The sequence below is a fragment of the Somniosus microcephalus genome, chromosome 1, assembly GCF_052327205.1.
Source record: "Somniosus microcephalus isolate GS21.2 chromosome 1, FLI_Smic_1.0, whole genome shotgun sequence".
NCBI classification, from domain to species: domain Eukaryota; kingdom Metazoa; phylum Chordata; class Chondrichthyes; order Squaliformes; family Somniosidae; genus Somniosus; species Somniosus microcephalus.
In genome coordinates this window covers 245,197,185-245,216,704 of record NC_140987.1, presented here as the reverse complement: position 1 = coordinate 245,216,704, position 19,520 = coordinate 245,197,185, and the positions used below count along the sequence as shown (strand labels likewise).

Below are 19,520 nucleotides of genomic sequence, written 5' to 3'. Positions count from 1 at the left end.
CAACCCGTCCATCCCCCGATCCCAAACCATCCCCCCAATCCTAAAATATCCCCCCAACCCCAAACCATCCACCCCAAACCCCGACCCCAAACCACCCCAAATCCCAACCCATCCCCCCGACCCCAAACCCTGACCCCGACCCCAAACCATCCATCCCAAACCCCGACCCCAACCCCAAACCATCCACCCTAAACCCGACCCCAAGCCATCCACCCCAACCCCAAACCATCCCCCCAACCCCAAACCTGGACCCCAAGCCATCCCCCCCGACCCCAAACCCGGACCCCAAGCCATCCACCCCAAACCCGGACCCCAAGCCATCCACCCCGACCCCAAACCTGGACCCCAAGCCATCCACCCCGACCCCAAACCTGGACCCCAAGCCACCCCCCCGACCCCAAACCCGGACCCCAAGCCATCCACCCCAAACCCGGACCCCAAGCCATCCACCCCGACCCCAAACCCGGACCCCAAGCCATCCACCCCGACCCCAAACCCGGACCCCAAGCCATCCACCCCGACCCCGGACCCCAAGCCATCCACCCCACCGACCCCAAACCTGGACCCCAAACCATCCACCCCCCCGACCCCAAACCCAGCCCCAAGCCATCCACCCCGACTCCAAACCCGGACCCCAAGCCATCCACCCCGACCCCAAACCCGGACCCCAAGCCATCCACCCCGACCCCAAACCCGGACCCCAAGCCATCCACCCCGACCCCGGACCCCAAGCCATCCACCCCGACCCCAAACCCGGACCCCAAGCCATCCACCCCGACCCCAAACCCGGACCCCAAGCCATCCACCCCGACCCCGGACCCCAAGCCATCCACCCAGACTCCAAACCCGGACCCCAAGCCATCCACCCTGACTCCAAACCCGGACCCCAAGCCATCCACCCTGACCCCAAACCTGGACCCCAAACCATCCCCCCCCCCCGACCCCAAACCCAGCCCCAAGCCATCCACCCCGACTCCAAACCCGGACACCAAGCCATCCACCCTGACCCCAAACCCGGACCCCAAGCCATCCACCCTGACCCCAAACCTGGACCCCAAGCCATCCACCCTGACCCCAAACCCTGACCCCAAACCATCCACCCTGACCCCAAACCCGGACCCCAAGCCATCCACCCTGACCCCAAACCATCCACCCCGATCCCAAACCAGCCAACCCGACCCTACACATCAACCCTATACAATCATCCACCCCAACAAGTGACCGACTGGATTTTTTCCAAACAAGGTACTGACATGATATACAATTGCCAAATGCACCAGAAGCATTGATATGTTATTGCCGCTGCAAGTGACAGAATACAAAATGCGTGAACACACCAATTCTAGTACTGAATTCTAACAGCACAGAGCTGTACTCTGATGTCTGGAAGCACAGGCTCCAAGCATGAACCAAAACTGCAGGGTGACATTGTGTGGCCTTGTAATGCACGGCATCCAGACGGTTAATTAGTGAGCCAGAAAATGACAAAGTAAGTAAAAAAAGTTATCCAGGATATTACCTGTTTTTCTCACCTCCTTTTATCCCGATTAATAAACTGTGCCACTAACAATGACAGGTAGAACCATGTGATACAATCTACATCTCATTATGGACTCACCTCAACTCCTTTGTGACCATCACTTGTGAATTAGCAGGTGAACACACACGAGATATGAATTGTATGCCACAAGTCTTCATGTGTAACCGTTACTTCAAACATTCAGGTGGGGGTTGGCCACATTATGGGCAGGTTGACGCCAGCATACATACACTGCAGAATCAGTTCCATAGACTGAACCAATTTAATTACTGAGAAATAATGAAATATTCCTGTTTTTCTCACAGAATCATACAGCACAAAAGGAGGCCATTCGACCCGTCGTGCCTGTGCTGGCTCTTTGGTAGAGCTATCCAAATAATCCCATTCCCCTGCTCTTTCTCCATAGCCCTGTAATTGTTTTCCCTTTAAGTACTTATCCAATTCCATTGTAAAAGTTACTATTGAATCTGCTTCCACCACCCTTTGTGGCAGTGCATTCCAGATCGCAACAACTTGCTGTGTACAAAGATTTATTCTCATGTCGCCTCTGGTTCTTTTGCCAATTACTTTAAATCTGTGTCCTCTGGTTACCGACCCTTCTGCCACTGGAAACAGTTTCTCCTTATTTACTCTATCAAAACCGTTCATGATTCTGAACACCTCTATCAAATCTCCTCTTAACCATCTCTGCTCTAAGAAGAACAACCCCAGCTTCTCCCAAATTTTAACATAACCAAAGTCTCCCATCACTGGTACCATTCTAATAAATCTCTTCTGCACCCTCTCCAATGCCTTGTCATCCTTCCTAAAGTGTGGTGCCCATAATTGGACACAATACTCCAGCTGAGGCCTAACCAGTGTTTTATAAAGGTTTAGCAAAACTTCCTTGCTTTTGTACTCTATTCCTCTATTAATAAAGCCAAGGATCATAGAAATTTACAGAACAGAAGGAGGCCATTTGGCCCATCTTGTCCATGCCAGCTGACAAAGAGCTATCCAGCCTAATCCCACTTTCCAGCACTTGGTCCGTAGACTTGTAGGTTATGGCACTTCAAGTGCATATCCAAGTACTTTTTAAATGTGATGAGGGTTTCTGCCTCTACCACCCTTTCAGGCAGTGAGTTCCAAACCCCCACCACCCTCTGGGTGAAAAAAGTTCTCCTCAAATCCCCTCTAAACCTTCGACCAATTATTTTAAATCTATGCCCCCCGGTTATTGACCTCTCTGCTAAGGGAAATAGGTCCTTCCTATCCACTCTATCTAGGCCCCTCATAACTTTATACACCTTAATTAGGTCCCCCCTCAACCTCCTCTGTCCCAAAGAAAATAACCCCAGCCTATCCAATCTTCCCTCATAGCTAAAATTCACCAGCCCAGGCAACATCCTTGTAAATCAACTCTGCATCCTCTCTAGTGCAATAACATCCTTCCTGTAATGTGGTGACCAGAACTGCACGCAGTATTTTGAACTGCGGCCTAACTAGTATTTTATACAGTTCAAGCATAACCTCCCTGTTTTTATATTCTATGCCTCAGCTAATAAAGGCAAGCATCCTGTATGCCTTCTTAACCACCTTATCGACCTGTCCTGCTACCTTCAGGGATTTGTGGACATGCACTCCAAGGTCCCTCTGATCTTCTGCACTTCTCAGTGTCCTACCATTTATTGTGTATTCCTTTTCCTTGTTAGCCCTCCCCAAATGCATTACCTCACACTTCTCCCGATTGAATTCCATTTGCCACTGTTCTGCCCAGTCTATTGATATCTTCCTGTCGTCTGCAGCTTCCTTCTTCATTATCAACCACACGGCCAATTTTTGTATCATCTGCAAACTTCTTAATCATATGCTTTTTTTAACTGCCTCCTCAACTTGCCCTGTCGCCTGCAAAGATTTGTGCACATACACCCCCCCGATCTCTCTGTTCCTGCACCCCCTTTAAAATTGTACCATTTAGTTTATATCGCCTCTCCTCGTTCTTCCTACCAAAATATATCACTTCACACTTCTGTTAAATTTCAGCTGCCATGTGTCTGCCCTTTTCACATATTACATGAAGTAATATGTCTTGCAATCTTTAGAAAATAAACTTTTTTTCCTTCCTATTCATCTTTAATATATTTCTGTTATCCAACATGACACATATTGGTCGAAAATTGAGAGTTCCCAAACTTTGGTTTTACAGTATGGTGTAGGCTTAGAAATAGAGAAGTACAAACAAAGCATTATAGATATTCACCAAGAAAAGATCCCACCTTAATTCTGGTAGATAAATCGAAAGACAAATACCTGGAATGAAGTGTAGTTACACAGAATACATTCCCACAAAACACCACAGAAAGTATTTCTTTTCATAATTTATATACTTTGAGATAATCAGTAAGCAATATAAGGTGAGGTAAATGTGGTAAACCACTTTTATCGTTACACTATAGTTATCACTGTTGTATTGTTATCACCGTTATCACTGTTGTATCACGATACGAGGTCGCCTCTTGTCGCGCTGTTATACCTGGGCTGACCACCTCCGACTCCGCCCATGGCTCCACCTACCTGCCCAGGTATAAAGGTAGTCGACTGGCTGGTATTCCTCCTTGTTGGACCCGATCACCCACGAGGGTGGGCTCTGTTATTTAGTCAATAAAAACCTTTAGTTACGTTCCTAACTCGTCGCTTTTATTGGACGAATTGATAGGTATATCAATTTTATTGACTAAATTTTAAAGATGTCTACTACTGGCCAGCCAGAAGCCCTCCCAGAAGCACAGCCACACCAGCCGGCTTGGCTGCAAGCCCTCAAACCACCGTACCTGGATCTAAACCCACAGGCAGCAAACGCAGCCCTCAACTTCAAACACTGGCTGGACTGCTTCGAATCCTACCTGGAAGAATCCGGCGCCCCGCAGAGATCCAAACTAAGACTTCTGAACGCCCAAGCGAGCCCGAGAGTATACGCACTCATACAGGACACGACTACGTACGAGGCCGCTATCAACCTACTGAAACAGCAGTACCGCAGCCCGGTAAATTACATGTACACCAGGCACCTCCTAAGATCCCGCCCGCAACAGCCAGGAGAGTCTGTAGCTGAATTTTTACGGGCGCTAAGAGCACTCGGCAGGAACTGTGACTTTAAAGCGGTGACGGCTGTTGAAAATACGGAAGATAATATCCGCGATGCCTTTGTGAAAGGCCTACGGTCCGACTACTCACGGCAAAGACTGCTTGAAGCTAAAGACCTCGACCTGGACAAAGCTGAAGCCCTCGCTCTCTCCCTGGAGGTGGCCCATCAGGACCAGGAGGCGTTTTCCAGGTACTGCTCGCGACCCTGGGACTCGGGCCCGACCCCTACCGCAATACCCTTCGCAGCGCCGCCCCCGGGACCTACCTCAGCGTCGGCGTCCCGGACCCGACCGGGCCCGCCACCCCCGGTACCGGCTCCGACATCGGGCACCCGCGATCGGGCCGCCGGCTGCTTCTTTTGTGGCCAGGAGAAGCACCCGAGGTCGCGCTGCCCAGCCAGGAACTCTACCTGCACAACCTGCAGGAAGAAAGGCCATTTCTCTAAGACCTGCAGGAGCGGATCTTCAGAGGCCAGCAGTGCCTCATGCGAACTGTGGGGGCGGCCATCTTCTTTCACGGCAACTGAGGCCAGTATCCCCACACGTGAGTCATGGGGGCGGCCATCTTTGATCAAGGCAACCGACCCCAATAGTGCCTCATGTGAGTTATGGGGGCAGCCATCTTCTCCGCCATTTTGTCCTACCTCGTGGGAGACGCCATTTTACCCACCACGCCCGACTGCCACCGGGCCCCCGGACCCGACGACCGCCTCGCCCGCAGACGACAACGACTCGCTTACCTACACGCTAGCCTCCGTCACTCTGGATCAAGCCCGCCCACACCACCTGTCCAAGTCGATGATGGACATCAAAGTAAACGGCCACGCCACGACCTGCCTGTTCGACAGCGGAAGCACGGAGAGCTTCATCCACCCAGACACGGTGAGCCACTACTCCCTCCCTGTCCTGCCAACGCGCAACCGAATCTCGATGGCATCGAGGTCCCACGCCACGGACATTAGCGGCTACTGTGCTGTGACCTTGTCGGTTAAGGGTACAGAGTATAAAAACTTTAAACTCCTCGTCCTCCCCCAGCTCTGCGCTGCCGTCCTACTAGGGCTGGACTTCCAATCCCACCTCCAAAGTGTAACCCTAGCATACGGTGGACCCCTCCCCCCACTCACAGTCGACAACCAGCGAAGGTTAAACCGCCCACCGCGTAACACCTGCAGCCTATCCACCCTCAAGGTGCCGCCACCTTCCCTGTTCGCTAACCTCACCCCCGACTGCAAACCCGTCGCTACCAAGAGCAGGCGGTACAGCGCTGGGGACAGAGCTTTCATTAGCTCTGAGGTGCAGCGTCTCCTGAAGGAGGGCATCATCGAGGGGAGCAACAGCCCCTGGCGTGCCCAGGTCGTGGTCGTTAAGACCGGCGATAAAAATCGCCTGGTCATCGACTACAGCCAGACCATAAACAGATACACCCAGCTGGACGCATACCCCCTTCCCCGCATATCTGACATGGTCAATCAGATTGCACAATACCGCGTATTCTCGACCATCGACCTTAAGTCGGCCTACCACCAACTCCCTATCCACCCCGAGGACCGCCAGTACACCGCCTTCGAGGCGAATGGGCGCCTATACCACTTCCTTAGGGTCCCCTTCGGTGTCACCAACGGGGTCTCGGTCTTCCAAAGGGAGATGGACCGGATGGTTGACCAGAACGGACTGCAGGCCACATTCCCCTACCTAGATAACGTCACCATCTGCGGCCGCGACCGGCAGGACCACGACGTGAATCTGGAGAAATTCCTCCGTACAGCCCAACGGCTGAACCTCACCTACAATAAGGAGAAATGTGTGTTTAACACCTCGCGCCTTGCCATCCTTGGCTGTGTAGTAGAGAACGGACTCATCGGCCCCGACCCCGAAAGAATGCGCCCCCTCATGGAGCTACCCCTCCCCCACTGCCCTAAGGCACTTAAGAGAACCCTGGGGCTCTTCGCCTACTATGCCCAATGGGTGCCCAATTATGCGGACAAAGCCAGACCCCTCATGAAGTCCACATCCTTCCCCCTTACGGAGGAAGCGTGCGCAGCCTTCTCCCTCATTAAGGGAGACATTGCCAAGGCCACTATGCACGCAGTGGATGAGTCCATCCCCTTCCAAGTCGAGAGCGATGCATCCGACTTCGCCCTAGCCGCCACCCTTAACCAGGAGGGGAGACCGGTGGCCTTCTTCTCAAGGACCCTACAGGGCCCTGAGATCCGACACTCGTCGGTCGAGAAGGAGGCCCAGGCGATTGTGGAGGCGGTACGACGCTGGAGGCACTACCTGGCAGGCAAACGATTTACCCTCCTTACCGACCAACGTTCGGTCGCTTTTATGTTTAATAACAAGCTGAGGGGCAAAATCAAGAATGACAAGATCTTGAGGTGGAGAATCGAGCTCTCCACCTACGATTATGATATCTTGTACCGGCCAGGTAAGCTGAACGAACCCCCCGATGCTCTGTCACGAATTACATGCGCCAGCGCGCAAAGTGATAGACTTCAGACCCTCCACAACGACCTCTGCCACCCCGGGGTCACCAGACTTTACCACTTCATTAAGGCCCGCAACCTGCCCTACTCCATCGAGGAGGTCAGGACCATAACCAGGAACTGCCAGACCTGCGCCGAGTGCAAACCGCACTTCTTTAGGCCGGACAGAGCAAGCCTGATCAAGGCCACCCGCCCCTTCGAGCGCCTGAGCATCGACTTTAAGGGGCCCCTCCCGTCCTCTGACCGTAATGTGTACTTCCTCAACATTGTTGATGAGTACTCCCGTTTCCCCTTTGCCTTCCCCTGCCCAGACATGACCAGTACCACGGTCATTAAATGCCTGAACGACCTCTTCGCCTTGTTCGGGTTCCCAAACTATATACATAGTGACCGGGGCTCCTCTTTCATGAGCGAGGAACTCCGTCAGTTCCTACTAGCGAGAGGTATTGCAGCAAGTAGGACCACCAGCTACAACCCCCAAGGGAACGGCCAGGTGGAAAGAGAGAACGCGACGGTATGGAAGGCCGTCCTCTTAGCCTTAAAGTCTAAGGGCCTCCCAACCTCCCGCTGGCAGGAAGTCCTCCCGACAGCGCTGCACTCCATCCGGTCACTACTTTGCACTGCCGTTAACGCCACCCCCCATGAACGAATGTTTGTTTTCCCCAGGAAGTCGACTACGGGAACCACTCTACCAACCTGGCTGACCTCTCCGGGGCCCGTCTTGCTGCGAAAGCACGTGAGGGCCCATAAAACAGACCCCCTGGTCGAAAGGGTGAACCTCCTGCACGCCAACCCCCAGTACGCCTACGTGGCTTACCCAGACGGGCGGGAGGACACTGTCTCCTTACGAGACCTCGCACCCTCGGGCACTCCGGAGACACCACCTTTACCCCCCCCCACCACCCCCCCAATTCCAGCCCAGGTAGACGGCATGCCGGAACCCCACGAGCCTTCGCCGACCACGCAGACACCAGCACTAACACCGGATAATGCAGCACCGCCGCTGCGACGATCGGAGAGGCTTACGAGGCCTCCGGACAGACTGACATACCAGAACTGGTAGTACACTTCACCCCGCCGGACTCAAATCTAAACAAGGGGTGAATGTGGTAAACCACTTTTATCGTTACACTATAGTTATCACTGTTGTATTGTTATCACCGTTATCACTGTTGTATCACGATACGAGGTCGCCTCTTGTCGCGCTGTTATACCTGGGCTGACCACCTCCGACTCCGCCCATGGCTCCACCTACCTGCCCAGGTATAAAGGTAGTCGACTGGCTGGTATTCCTCCTTGTTGGACCCGATCACCCACGAGGGTGGGCTCTGTTATTTAGTCAATAAAAACCTTTAGTTACGTTCCTAACTCGTCGCTTTTATTGGACGAATTGATAGGCATTCAGATTTTGCCCTGTTTTAATTTAAACAGTAGAAAGGAGATTGAAATAAAATGATGATGTGAAGAGCACCAGTGAAGCACCTTCATTATTCATGAGGAACTTGCGACAGATTAGTAATAATTGTTGATCAATAATACTTCAAACTTCCAATTTACAATTACACATCATTGTCAAAAACAAATTATCAATGCTTGAATTCCCATTATTTTCACATCTCACTAATCTACAGATTGATCTGATCACCAACAAAATGATTCAAACATGCAAATGTATTTAATCCCTCCCACGCTCTGTCTATTGCCGTGAATACTTATTACATTAAATCTGAGAGAACTTTTTTCATCTGAGCAGAATAAGGATAAGATTAAGCAAAAAGTACCTGAATGTAGTCATGTTTTGCATCTTGCCTTGGTGCCGCTGGTAGTCCTCCCTCGGTCTGTAGGATTCTCTGGGCTGGACATTTCCATATGGAGTATATTTTTCCACATACTCAGTAATTAAGCACGGTTTATTAATCTTCTCATAGACTGCAGTGGGAAGATGTGGACAGCGATGGCGCCTGTTAGGAAAAGACATTATTCAAATTCAAGTCAAAAGCACTCCCAAAAATAACATTGGTGCCCTTTCACCATTAAACCCAAGGCGTTTGTCTCACTATTGCCCTTCAAAGCTCAGCAAATAACTCACCATTGTTGTTCCTAGAGAACACAGACCACTGAAAATGCCTGCTCACCAGAAGCAGATACATGAGAAAGCGTGAGGCTACTTTCCATAAATCACAATCTATAATGGAGTCTACCCCAAGATGAAGTGATGGACAAGGTATAAAAGCTGCAGACCTCCCTAAAATAAATATAGTGGTCTGGTAATGTTAATATAAAAAAACATACATTTATTTTCACAGAAAGGTATTCACGGGTGGCATTGAGTTACAGTGAGAAATCTACACAGAAATATCACCGCCTGTCTACTGTAGCTACCTCTGTCACTGGGTGCCAAAATTTACTCGTCCAGTGGTGCCAGTGCAAGATTATTTGGCCTGAGTGAAGCACCAAATGAAATTCAGAAGCCTTTGTTCGGGATCAAAAGGAAATAAAATCAGCAGGTGAGTCACTCAGGTCACGTACTTCCTACAAGTGAACAGACCAGCACACGTACACTGGTAGGGTCAGTGTGCCTGCTCACCCTCGTCTAGGAAATAGTGCCCAATTCTGGGGGAGGGATTCAGTTAATTCATGATCTTACTCAACCAGACAACATTGCAAAGGTTGAAGCTCGTTTCTCATATTATGATGTCACTCTTTAAGATCAACCATTGTATCAGTGTATTACTTAATGTGGTGGTAAAAGCATATTTGGTTTAGAAATACCTCCGCTAATATAAGTTGATTGATTGTGGCTCTCCTAACCTGTGACACTGATGCTGATTATTTTTTGGGACTCATGACAAGATATTTCAAAATGATTCATAAAAAGGAGTCTTTGTTTTATTCTGAGTAAACTATCTGATAATCCAATACATGCAAAAATGATCCACTAAATAAAGCCCAGTCTGAACAACTAACCTTTAGAGTTTCAATGACTGTTACTTGTGTCCCTGGTATGCGTACATCCACTTATACCACATCAAAAATATATAAAAAGAGATTAAAGGAAATGTATAACCTACTTAATCCTAAATGTTTTCAAGGAAGATGTGCGCACATACTCTGTCTCAGGCATCCCTTGTTTCCATCTTTTATGCTTTTAAACTCGGTGGCACCATGAAATTCTGCTGCAGAGGCATCATAAATGTGGATTGTTCCTTAAAGTCACAGTCTCCCTTTCATATCATCACTGGAATGGTACTTGTCACCACAGGGGGGGGGCAGGGGGAGGCTGCTTCTAACCAGCGATGATTGAGGGACATTGCTAAGTGTACAGGTATTTTTAAACACTTGGCCAAAACTGGCTTCTCCTTTATGAACACATAGTTTACTTTTAATTCCAGGTATTTAGCAAGTAATTTATGACAGGCAATTAAAATGAAACATCAGATGAAACAGGTGATGGCTGATTGATGACTCAAACTAAACACCAGCTACAATATACATCATTTTAGTAATAGGGTTATAATCTTAGATATTATGTATATGTCCACTCAAACATGCAGCAAAAAACAATCTAATATTGTTTTTCAAATCATGCAATGGTGGGATCTTACTCTGCTTAGATTATGAGCATCCTTCACCTCAACCAAAACAGTAATGGCTTTTTGAATTTATTTATTTAACATTGCCCAGTGTGCAGCACATAACATAACATAAGTAGCAGTGGAGAGGGAATTTAAATCTGTAATCCAATCACGAGGTTCTGATACTGCCCATAAATTCCTCTCGTCATCTTAAACCCTGAGCTAGATTGCAACTCAAGAGCGACGCAGCTACAAGTGTAGACATGGGCCAGTCAGGTGTTCAGTCAGGCGTACGATCTGATAATATTCTGCAATCATGAGCAGTCCAGGCACTCAATATAATACTAACATTTTAGTATTCAGTGATCATCTTCATTGGGCGTTGTAAGACAGAGATTAGAACAAATGTGTGGGAAAATAATACAAGAGAAACAGGGCTAGATTTTCAGTTGCTTGCGCCAGCAGTTAGCGCCTTAAGAGAAGTGATTTTCGGGCGCTATGCGTGTAGCGCCCGGGCGCAGCGCAGTTTGCGCCCCGCCCCAAATTAAGTTGCCCGTTAGCGCCGGCGCAAAGTTTAGCGGCCGCCCGGATGCGCGCGCAGAAAATGACATCACATCCTCGTGCAACGCCCTTTGGCCGCCCCGAATCCAAACTTCAGTCGGACCGCCCCATTGTGCAGCTGGCGTCCAGAGCGTTTGTAAAATGGAACGCAACAGACCCTGGGGAGCGCAAATTAAAGGGCACTCCTCATGCACTATAAACGGCAGTCTGCATGTGTTGTGTGGAAGGATCCAGTGTGTTGTTATGAACGGTGTATCATCATCATCATCATCCTCCTCCTCCTCCTCCTCCTCCTCGTCGTCGTCGTCGTCGTCGTCGTCGTCGTCGTTTCCCCCCCCCCACACTCTGCTTTTGAAAAGAACACATGCACCCTTCCCCTTTAAGAGTTCAGTGGCACCAGAGTGTCTGCCGTGCGTTGCGCTCTGCACCACCGGCTTAGCGCCTAAAGATAGTAGTGGAACGCCTCTTTTAGCGCTCCACCAACCTCTTAGGGCGAAGCCACTGAATTTCTGGCAACGGGGCGCTACTTTGGGGCGGGCGCTAAGGTTAGCGCCCCAAAACTGTCTATACTGAAAATCTAGCCCACAGTGTTATAACATTTTAATCAAGGATTTACAAAATACATGTTGTAATATGAGGGGGTTGTTGCAGAGATGTATTTTACGGGTTCTCTGTTATTGAACGAACAACAAAGAATGTAGGTTAGAGTAGAACTGATGTATAATAGAAATCACAGAAAACAACTATTTTATTCAACATTTTAATCAGCCCTTGATCACGACTATAAAATCCAGCTAATTGAAGTCCCTATAAATAATTTCTGTCTCCAAATCACTCCATCTTGAGATATGCGAAGTTGAAATGTTTCTAAACAAAATTCAGAGTATATTTTTCCAGTTGACAATGGGCCTACTACCAAATTTCCCAATGGATTCACTACCTCTGCCCAGTAAATCAATCTTTAAATTGTTTACCAGCCTCTTGAACAAATTATGTTAATTAGTGCAATGATCAGACAAAACAAATCAATCCCAAATACTACACTGTCGAATGAAAACATTTCCAACAGTATTGTCCCCTCAAAAGGACTTGGCCTCCAACAATATGAAGGGGGGAGGCGGAAACAACAGTACATTGTTTAAGTCAAACCAATACTTAATTGCTGGAATGGACACCTACTTTGGTCTGTGCACTGAATGTATTCCATATATAGTTCGATATGACCAAGATTGAACTGAGGCCATTATCACCAGAGGAGAAACCTAGTTACTGTAACTACTTTGACCAACTTACTTGGACAGTAAGCCCCAATACTTGCATACAAGTCTCTCCCATAATGTACATCTTAGTATCTAAGATACAAGTTTATTGCTTATGGTAGCATTTAGTAACCTATTAATTTTTTGGGAGGAAAAAACAATTGAAAAAGTCATGCATCATTTTCATCATGAAAAAGGCATACGTAAATTATATGATACAGTAACGTGCTGACATGGGAAATATTTCGCCAAAACATGAAGCTAATGTTCTGGAGTTCTGATGAAAGGTCAATGACCTGAAACATTGGGCTAGATTTTTGGGGAGCCGTCAGGCGGGGTTTCAGGCATGTGGGGGGGGGGGGGGGGGGGGAGAAATCCTGAATTTGGGGGTCCCGACACCATCCCGCCCAAAACCCCGCCCCACGTAAGTTTCAGGGGTGGCGGGTACCCGCCCCGCACTGGGACCCGCCGAAACCAGGCGGGAAGGGATTAGTGCCAATTAACTGCCTGTTAACAGGTAGTTAACAGGCAGTTTTTAGCCTAATCCCTATTTTGAGGGGTTTCGTGTGGGTTTCCCGACGGCTCCAAACCACGCCAGGTAGAGCAGGCGGGCCGTCGGGTTGAAGGAGTTGGAGGGGTCACGATGTCGGCGCTCAGGTGAGTGATGGGTACATGAGTGCAAAGGTAAGTGTGTTTGGTGTGTCTAAAGTGTGTAAAGAACTTTTACTTACCTGTACTTACCTTAACAGCCTTTCTTCCTGTAGCCGTCGGGAGCGCATCACTCAACCGGAACTGAAAGCTGAACGGCTGCGATCTGTCAAAAGTGACAGCCTTCAGCTTTGAATGCTGCTGAGAGTTCTAACTGAGTCTGTGCAGAATGACTCAGCTTAGAACTCAGAGTGTCAGGCCTAGAAATTGAGTTTGCGCTGCGCCGGGGCTTAACGCCGGAAATTTAGCGCCGGTGCTAAGTCGCGCTGCGCGTGCCAAAAATTCAGTAGCGCCGCGCCCAAACGGCTGCCGGCGCTACTGAAGGCTGTTTGCGCCTGAAAACTGGCGCTACGCGCCGCATTGCGGCGCTATTCCGGCGCCCGATGCGGTGCGGCAGGCTCGGGAAGTGCAGGCCTCCTCCTTCAGTTAAGGAGGAGCTGCCTGCACCCGCCCGCTGGCCGGTTAAATCGCCACAAAAATGAGCCCGGCACCTCGGGGAAGTGCCGGGCTCGCAGCCGAGAAGCATCTGTTCCGCGGGGGGGGGGGTGGGGGAGTCCGGGGAGGGAGGTGCGGGCAGGCGGCCGGCGGGAAAGCGGCCGGCCGCCGCTCCACCTTTATGCGCCGGCGCAAAGTCGTGCAAGACTCTGTTGCCAGAGTCTTAGTTGCGGCTGCCACGGGCGAGGTGGCCGCAACTGAATTTCGGCGCTGGGGCCCGTCACCACGGCAACCGGGACGCTGCGCACACCGATGACGTCATCGGTGCCGGCGCAGCGTTACCGGTGTAACGCCGATGTTGGGCCCTAGTCAATTTCAAAACCGGCTGTAAGTCCAGCGCAATGCCCTCTAGCGCCGCAAAATGGGCGCTAAGCCCACTCAATTTCTAGGCCTCAGTGTTTCACAGCTTCAAACAGCTGTAAAACACTGATATTTCATCTGTCAAAGAACTCTTGACAGATGAAATTGCAGTCTGTGACGTCACCTGTTGCCGGGTGGCCCTTAATTGGCCTGCTGAGCCCGCTGGGCGGGCTTAACAAGGTCAATCAAGGGAAAATCGCGCGGATTGGCCGGACGTCGAAGTAGGCGGGTCAAAAACCCGAAAGGGGAAGTCCCGCCTTCTTCCCGACAGGTTCGGCAAAATCTATCCCATTAACTCGGATTCTCTCTCCACAGATGCTGCCTGACCTGCTGAGAATTTCCAGCATTTTATGTTTTTATTTCAGATTTCCAGCATCCACAGTATTTTGCTTTGGCATGAAGCTAATTCTTCTATAAGATAAATTGCTTTTTTTTTAAAAATAGTAGCATCTAATTTCTTGGTTCTTCTGAAATATTCAAATGAGCCATCTGTTGGCAAGACAAACTTTGATATTATTCAGAGGAACACAACTTCGGCCTTCAATATATTCTATATTTAAGGAAATTTACTTCTCCCTTACTTTTGCCTTCTGTAACTAGAATAATCTTCCTTCAGTTTGGAGTACTAGATGTTCTTCCTACATTTTCTACAAGTACAAATTAGTGCCAATCCCTGGTCAACTTGCCAGAAGATGCAGTTAAAGAAACAACTTTCTTGCAAATGATTGTAAATCGACCCTATCAGAACAATCCAATTTCAATATCAATCAAAAACAGCTATCAAATGGAGATCTCCCAGTTGAGCGCCTATTGCTTTGGGAGCAGGGATTTCAGTATAGTTCTCTTAGTTTAAAGCGCAATGATGCAGTACTACAACTTAATGTTCCTGTTCCCAATTGGGATTCAAGTTTCTAGAAGCTAACAGTTCAGCACCGGCATTTATATATTATTGCTCCAACCCCTAGAATAGATTTCAAACTCCCATTTCCTAGTTGAATAACCAACACTCTAGCGTTCTAGTTAGAACCCCTCACCCCAAACTGGGATTCAAACTATTTTGCCTGGCAAAGAGTCAAATGGTCAAATACACACATACACAAGCTTCTGCAATGGAGGTTTTTACTATTAAATCTTTTTGGGGAAAGACTGCAAAACAAGCTATAATTTGCAATTGCTTTTTATCTTCTCCCATTCAAGTGGATTCCTCCCCTCCTGCAATGTCACAGTGGGCAGTCTCCAAGTCGAACAGCAAAACATCTCCCCACCAGTTTGTCCTCCTTGCCACACACAACCATGTTTCTCCTGGGGAATGAATGCCACAGTGTGACTCTTGGCCAAGATGTGAATTTAAACTCTAGTCCAAGTAAGAGTTTAATGTTCAATACTGGCCTCCAAAAAACAAAATATTGAAAGAAAAGTATGACTAGAAGTCTGAATGGATGAAGATCTTCATATAATGGGATCACATATATCATTCAGTTCATGCATTATTAAAACTAATTTACTCACTGTTAATTTAAAACTTTGTCTTTTCTGCCAAACTTTTCATTACCTCACCTAGGACTGGGAATTCTTAGAAACACTATCGGATAAAATGGAAAAATCATTTCATTCTCCAGTGTTCCCAATGCTCTCCCTATTAAGCAGCAAAACAAAACTGCACTCACATGTATGACGGAAACAAGCCATGCCAACTTTGACATGTATGATGGATGCATGGCATACTAACTTTGACATGTATATGAAGTATATACAGAATGCTGTAATTCTGGAGTTCCTGGATTGTCCTAAATGTCAATTAATTTTGGAACTGTCCTCGTTTTGTGTTCCAAACAAACAGTCCACGTGACAAAGCCAGTTTGGGTGAATAATGTGCTCTGTTTAAAGGCTTGTGTCAACATTATTTAGTTATTTAAATTCAAATACTGGCAACATGTTTTTGGTTTTCCGCAGGTGGATGTGGCAATTGAAATTTTACACAAGCCTGTTCTGTTGTTCAGAGCTATATCCATGGCAACAAAGCAATTGAACAGAAATAATGTTTTTAATTCCAACAGAAATGAGGCCCTGATTTTCCCAAACATTAATGTGTGAGTGGATGTAATGAGGGATACAAGATGATGTCCCAGAAACAAATTGAAAACTGTTAAAATGCTCTAATTAAAAAAAAATAAAACAAATTACAGACCAACACCAGAGAATGCAGCCAAATAGCCAATCACAGCTTCTGGCTTGTTGCAACTCATGCAGACCCCTATGATCTTTCACAAACAATTCAAAATAGCAACACATACTTGAGTTCATGTAAATACTTGTTCTTTAAGCCAAAATAAAATTTTTATAATATGGATTTTACTCACAACCTGACAGGCCTTAAAGGGAAATAGATGATATATTGGAAAATCTGCTGAAGGTGACCATAAAACGTATAAACGTAAGACGGTGCTTATATAGAAATGATGAAGGAAATGTGTGTCTACAGGAAACTCTTTTTTATCCGGCACAGACGGGACCGGTGTGGTGCCGGTTTATCAAAAAGTCCGGATTCCAGAGAGTTATAGTAAAAGGTACGCGAGCTCGTACACAGCAACAAATCCAAGCTTCCCTGTTGCTTAGCAACAGCTGCAAGAAGCCCGACCACAGACCAAGCGTCCTTGTTGCTTAGCAACAAGTGCAGGAACCTCCGATTACACAGCCAAGAATCAAGAAACGGCCACTAATATGAAGAAAAACTTAACTGAACCTACTCCTGAATTTTGCTGGTTAACCGAGATTTCCGGTTGTTTGGGTGCTGGTAAATCGAGAGTTTCCTGTATTTCAGTTATCATTTGCACTTGGGCAAGTCACTAACTTTAATAAACTGCAGTTACACCATTTGGTACTGGAAACAGTCACTTATTTCCCCATGACAGATGAGTTTGATACAGTACCTCACGACCTCACTCTGACACCTGCGTGAGGAACCTACTGCCCGTGTCCTAACTCGCACCAAGTCCCGTTCACCCATCACCCCTGTGTTCGCTAACCTACATTGGCTTCCGATCCAGCAACGCCTCAATTTTAAAATTCTCATCCTTGTGTTCAACTCCCTCCATGGCCTCGCCCCTCCCTATCTCTCTCTAACCTCCTCCAGCCCTACATGCATCCGAGATCTCTGCGCTCCTCCAATTCTGGTCTCTTGCACATCCCTGATTTCCTTCTCTCCACCATTGGTGGCTATGCCTTCAGCTGCCTTGGCTGTTCAGGCATCAACAAAACATGAACTGCTTTAGGCGAGAGCCTATTCCACACAACAGTTTGGTATCAGTGTACTAGAATCTGGCCTAGTTAAAGTACAGATGTACCCAAGGTGTTCCCTCACCAGTATGAGTGATTTGTAGCGTTATTTAACGTAAGCAAGTTTCTATATGGTAATCCTTCATACAGAGCATAGTTCCCTACGGATTTATGAAATGGCGTGTGGTCTACCAGCCCCAATGTCTGCTTAGCAATACTGGAGCCCCAATAAACAGTAGCAATACCAGGAGGCATCAGCAATTACTGCAGCCCTGATACTGAAATTCCGGGGCATTCAGCTTGCCAAACATTAATATCCACTACTCCATAGGGGCATTATTTTGTCAATTATTTATCACTGTCCTCTAAGTCAGTAATCATAAGCATAACTAAGTCATCTATTTGCATCTATATATATTATCTGTATCTTCTTTCCTAATGAAAACAAGTTCAGTTCAGTTCAGAGAGCCTTAAAAAAATAATTTATACCCCAAGTCCTAGAATCGTTCTTCTCCAAACCATCCCCAAAGCATCAATATCCTTTTGAACCTATGCTGCTCTAAATGTGGCCTCAGCAATGATCTGTACGAGCTTATGATAACTTATTTGGACTTAGTTAAATACCCCAGAGATCATGATCAGTATTTGATTAACTTTATTTTTCTTGCTTCATACTAATTAGATAACTGCAGTGAATGTTTAACAGTTGCATCTGAATACATTTCCTTCTACACTTTTGTTAAGCAACATCTCTACATTTTTAATATGTGTTGTATTCCAGTGTGAATTACCTTATTTTTGTCTACATTAAGGCCATGTATTGTGGCCGAGTCCTTTTCAATACCATTACTCACCATTACAAATACTGGCACAGCAATGGCATTAAAAAAGAGCCAGTCCCAAGCCTTGGGCTTTGGCAGTAAGTGAACTTGATTTTTTATTTTCCATGTTTCTCTGCTGTTTTCCTAAAGGTGCTGATTTTCACTGGGTTATGTTTCCACACAGTTCCCTCCAGTACCTCACACCATTTTTTGTGTGTACATCAGAACCAATCTTCATCCTCTCCTCTTCCAACATCCACAGAGGCACATATTCCAACGATAGCGTGACTCATGGCTGAATTTCCTTTGACCTAACCCATAAGTGTTGGGTCTAGTTGTAGTTCTCCAATTGTTACTGTAGCTGAGATAAGACCCAGCACTAGGTTAATTAAGGACTAGTTGAAATGATTATCTCCACTCGATGTGATGACAACCCTTTGTGACATTACATCAGAGCTGGGTTTATCCACCTGGAAGAACACAGGTGGTTCGAGGTAGCCTTGGCCTCAGGGAAATGGGATCTCCATTAAATCTTACACAGCTATGATTTATCTTTAAATTTTGCTTAGTTGCTATTTGTGCAGTTGGTCAGTGAGTGGGAGAACATCTTGTACATCACACACAGGGAATCAGGAAAAGAGTAACAGCGAGAGAGAGAAAAAATTCTACCAATTAGTGTTGGTGCTATTGTCATAGGATGCTGTCGACTTGCAGTGTGCTCCATTGGCATCCGGTGGAGTTTGACTTGCAGTGAGCTCTGATAGCGCCTAGTCCAGTACGACTTGCAGTGTGCTCCAATAGCGCCTAGTCCAGTACGACTTGCAGTGTGCTCCGATAGCGCCCGGTCCAGTACGACTTGCAGTGTCCTCTGATAGCGCCCAGTCCAGTATGACTTGCCGTGTGCTCGGATTGCGCCCGGTCCAGTACGACTTGCAGTGTGCTCGGATAGTGCCTTGTCCAGTACGACTTGCAGTGTGCTCCGATAGTGCCCGGTCCAGTACGATGTGCAGTGAGCTCGGATAGTGCCCGGTCCAGTACAACTTGCAGTGTGCTCTGATAGCGCCCGGACCAGTACGACTTGCAATGTGCTCCGATAGCACCCGGTCCAGTACGACTTGCAGTGTGCTCTGATAGTGCCCGGTCCAGTACGACTTGCAATGTGCTCCGATAGCGCCCGGTCCAGTTCGACTTGCAGTGTGCTCTGATAGTGCCCGGTCCAGTTCGACTTGCAGTGTGCTCCGATAGCGCCCGGTCCAGTATGACTTGCAGTGAGCTCGGATGGCGCCTGGTCCAGTACGACTTGCAGTGTGCTCTGAT

The 19,520-nt window shown here is 47.7% G+C and overlaps 1 protein-coding gene across 1 annotated transcript in view; it reads right to left on the bottom strand.

The window, feature by feature from the left end:
- The window catches only part of LOC147124688 (stabilizer of axonemal microtubules 1-like), a 146,587-nt gene that overhangs the window by 7,879 nt on the left and 119,188 nt on the right, over positions 1-19,520 (bottom strand). Inside the window, exon 2 of the mRNA XM_085991586.1 lies at positions 8,930-9,109. Within this exon, the coding sequence (XP_085847712.1) occupies positions 8,930-9,109 (180 nt within the window). The remainder of the gene's footprint in view (positions 1-8,929; positions 9,110-19,520) is intronic.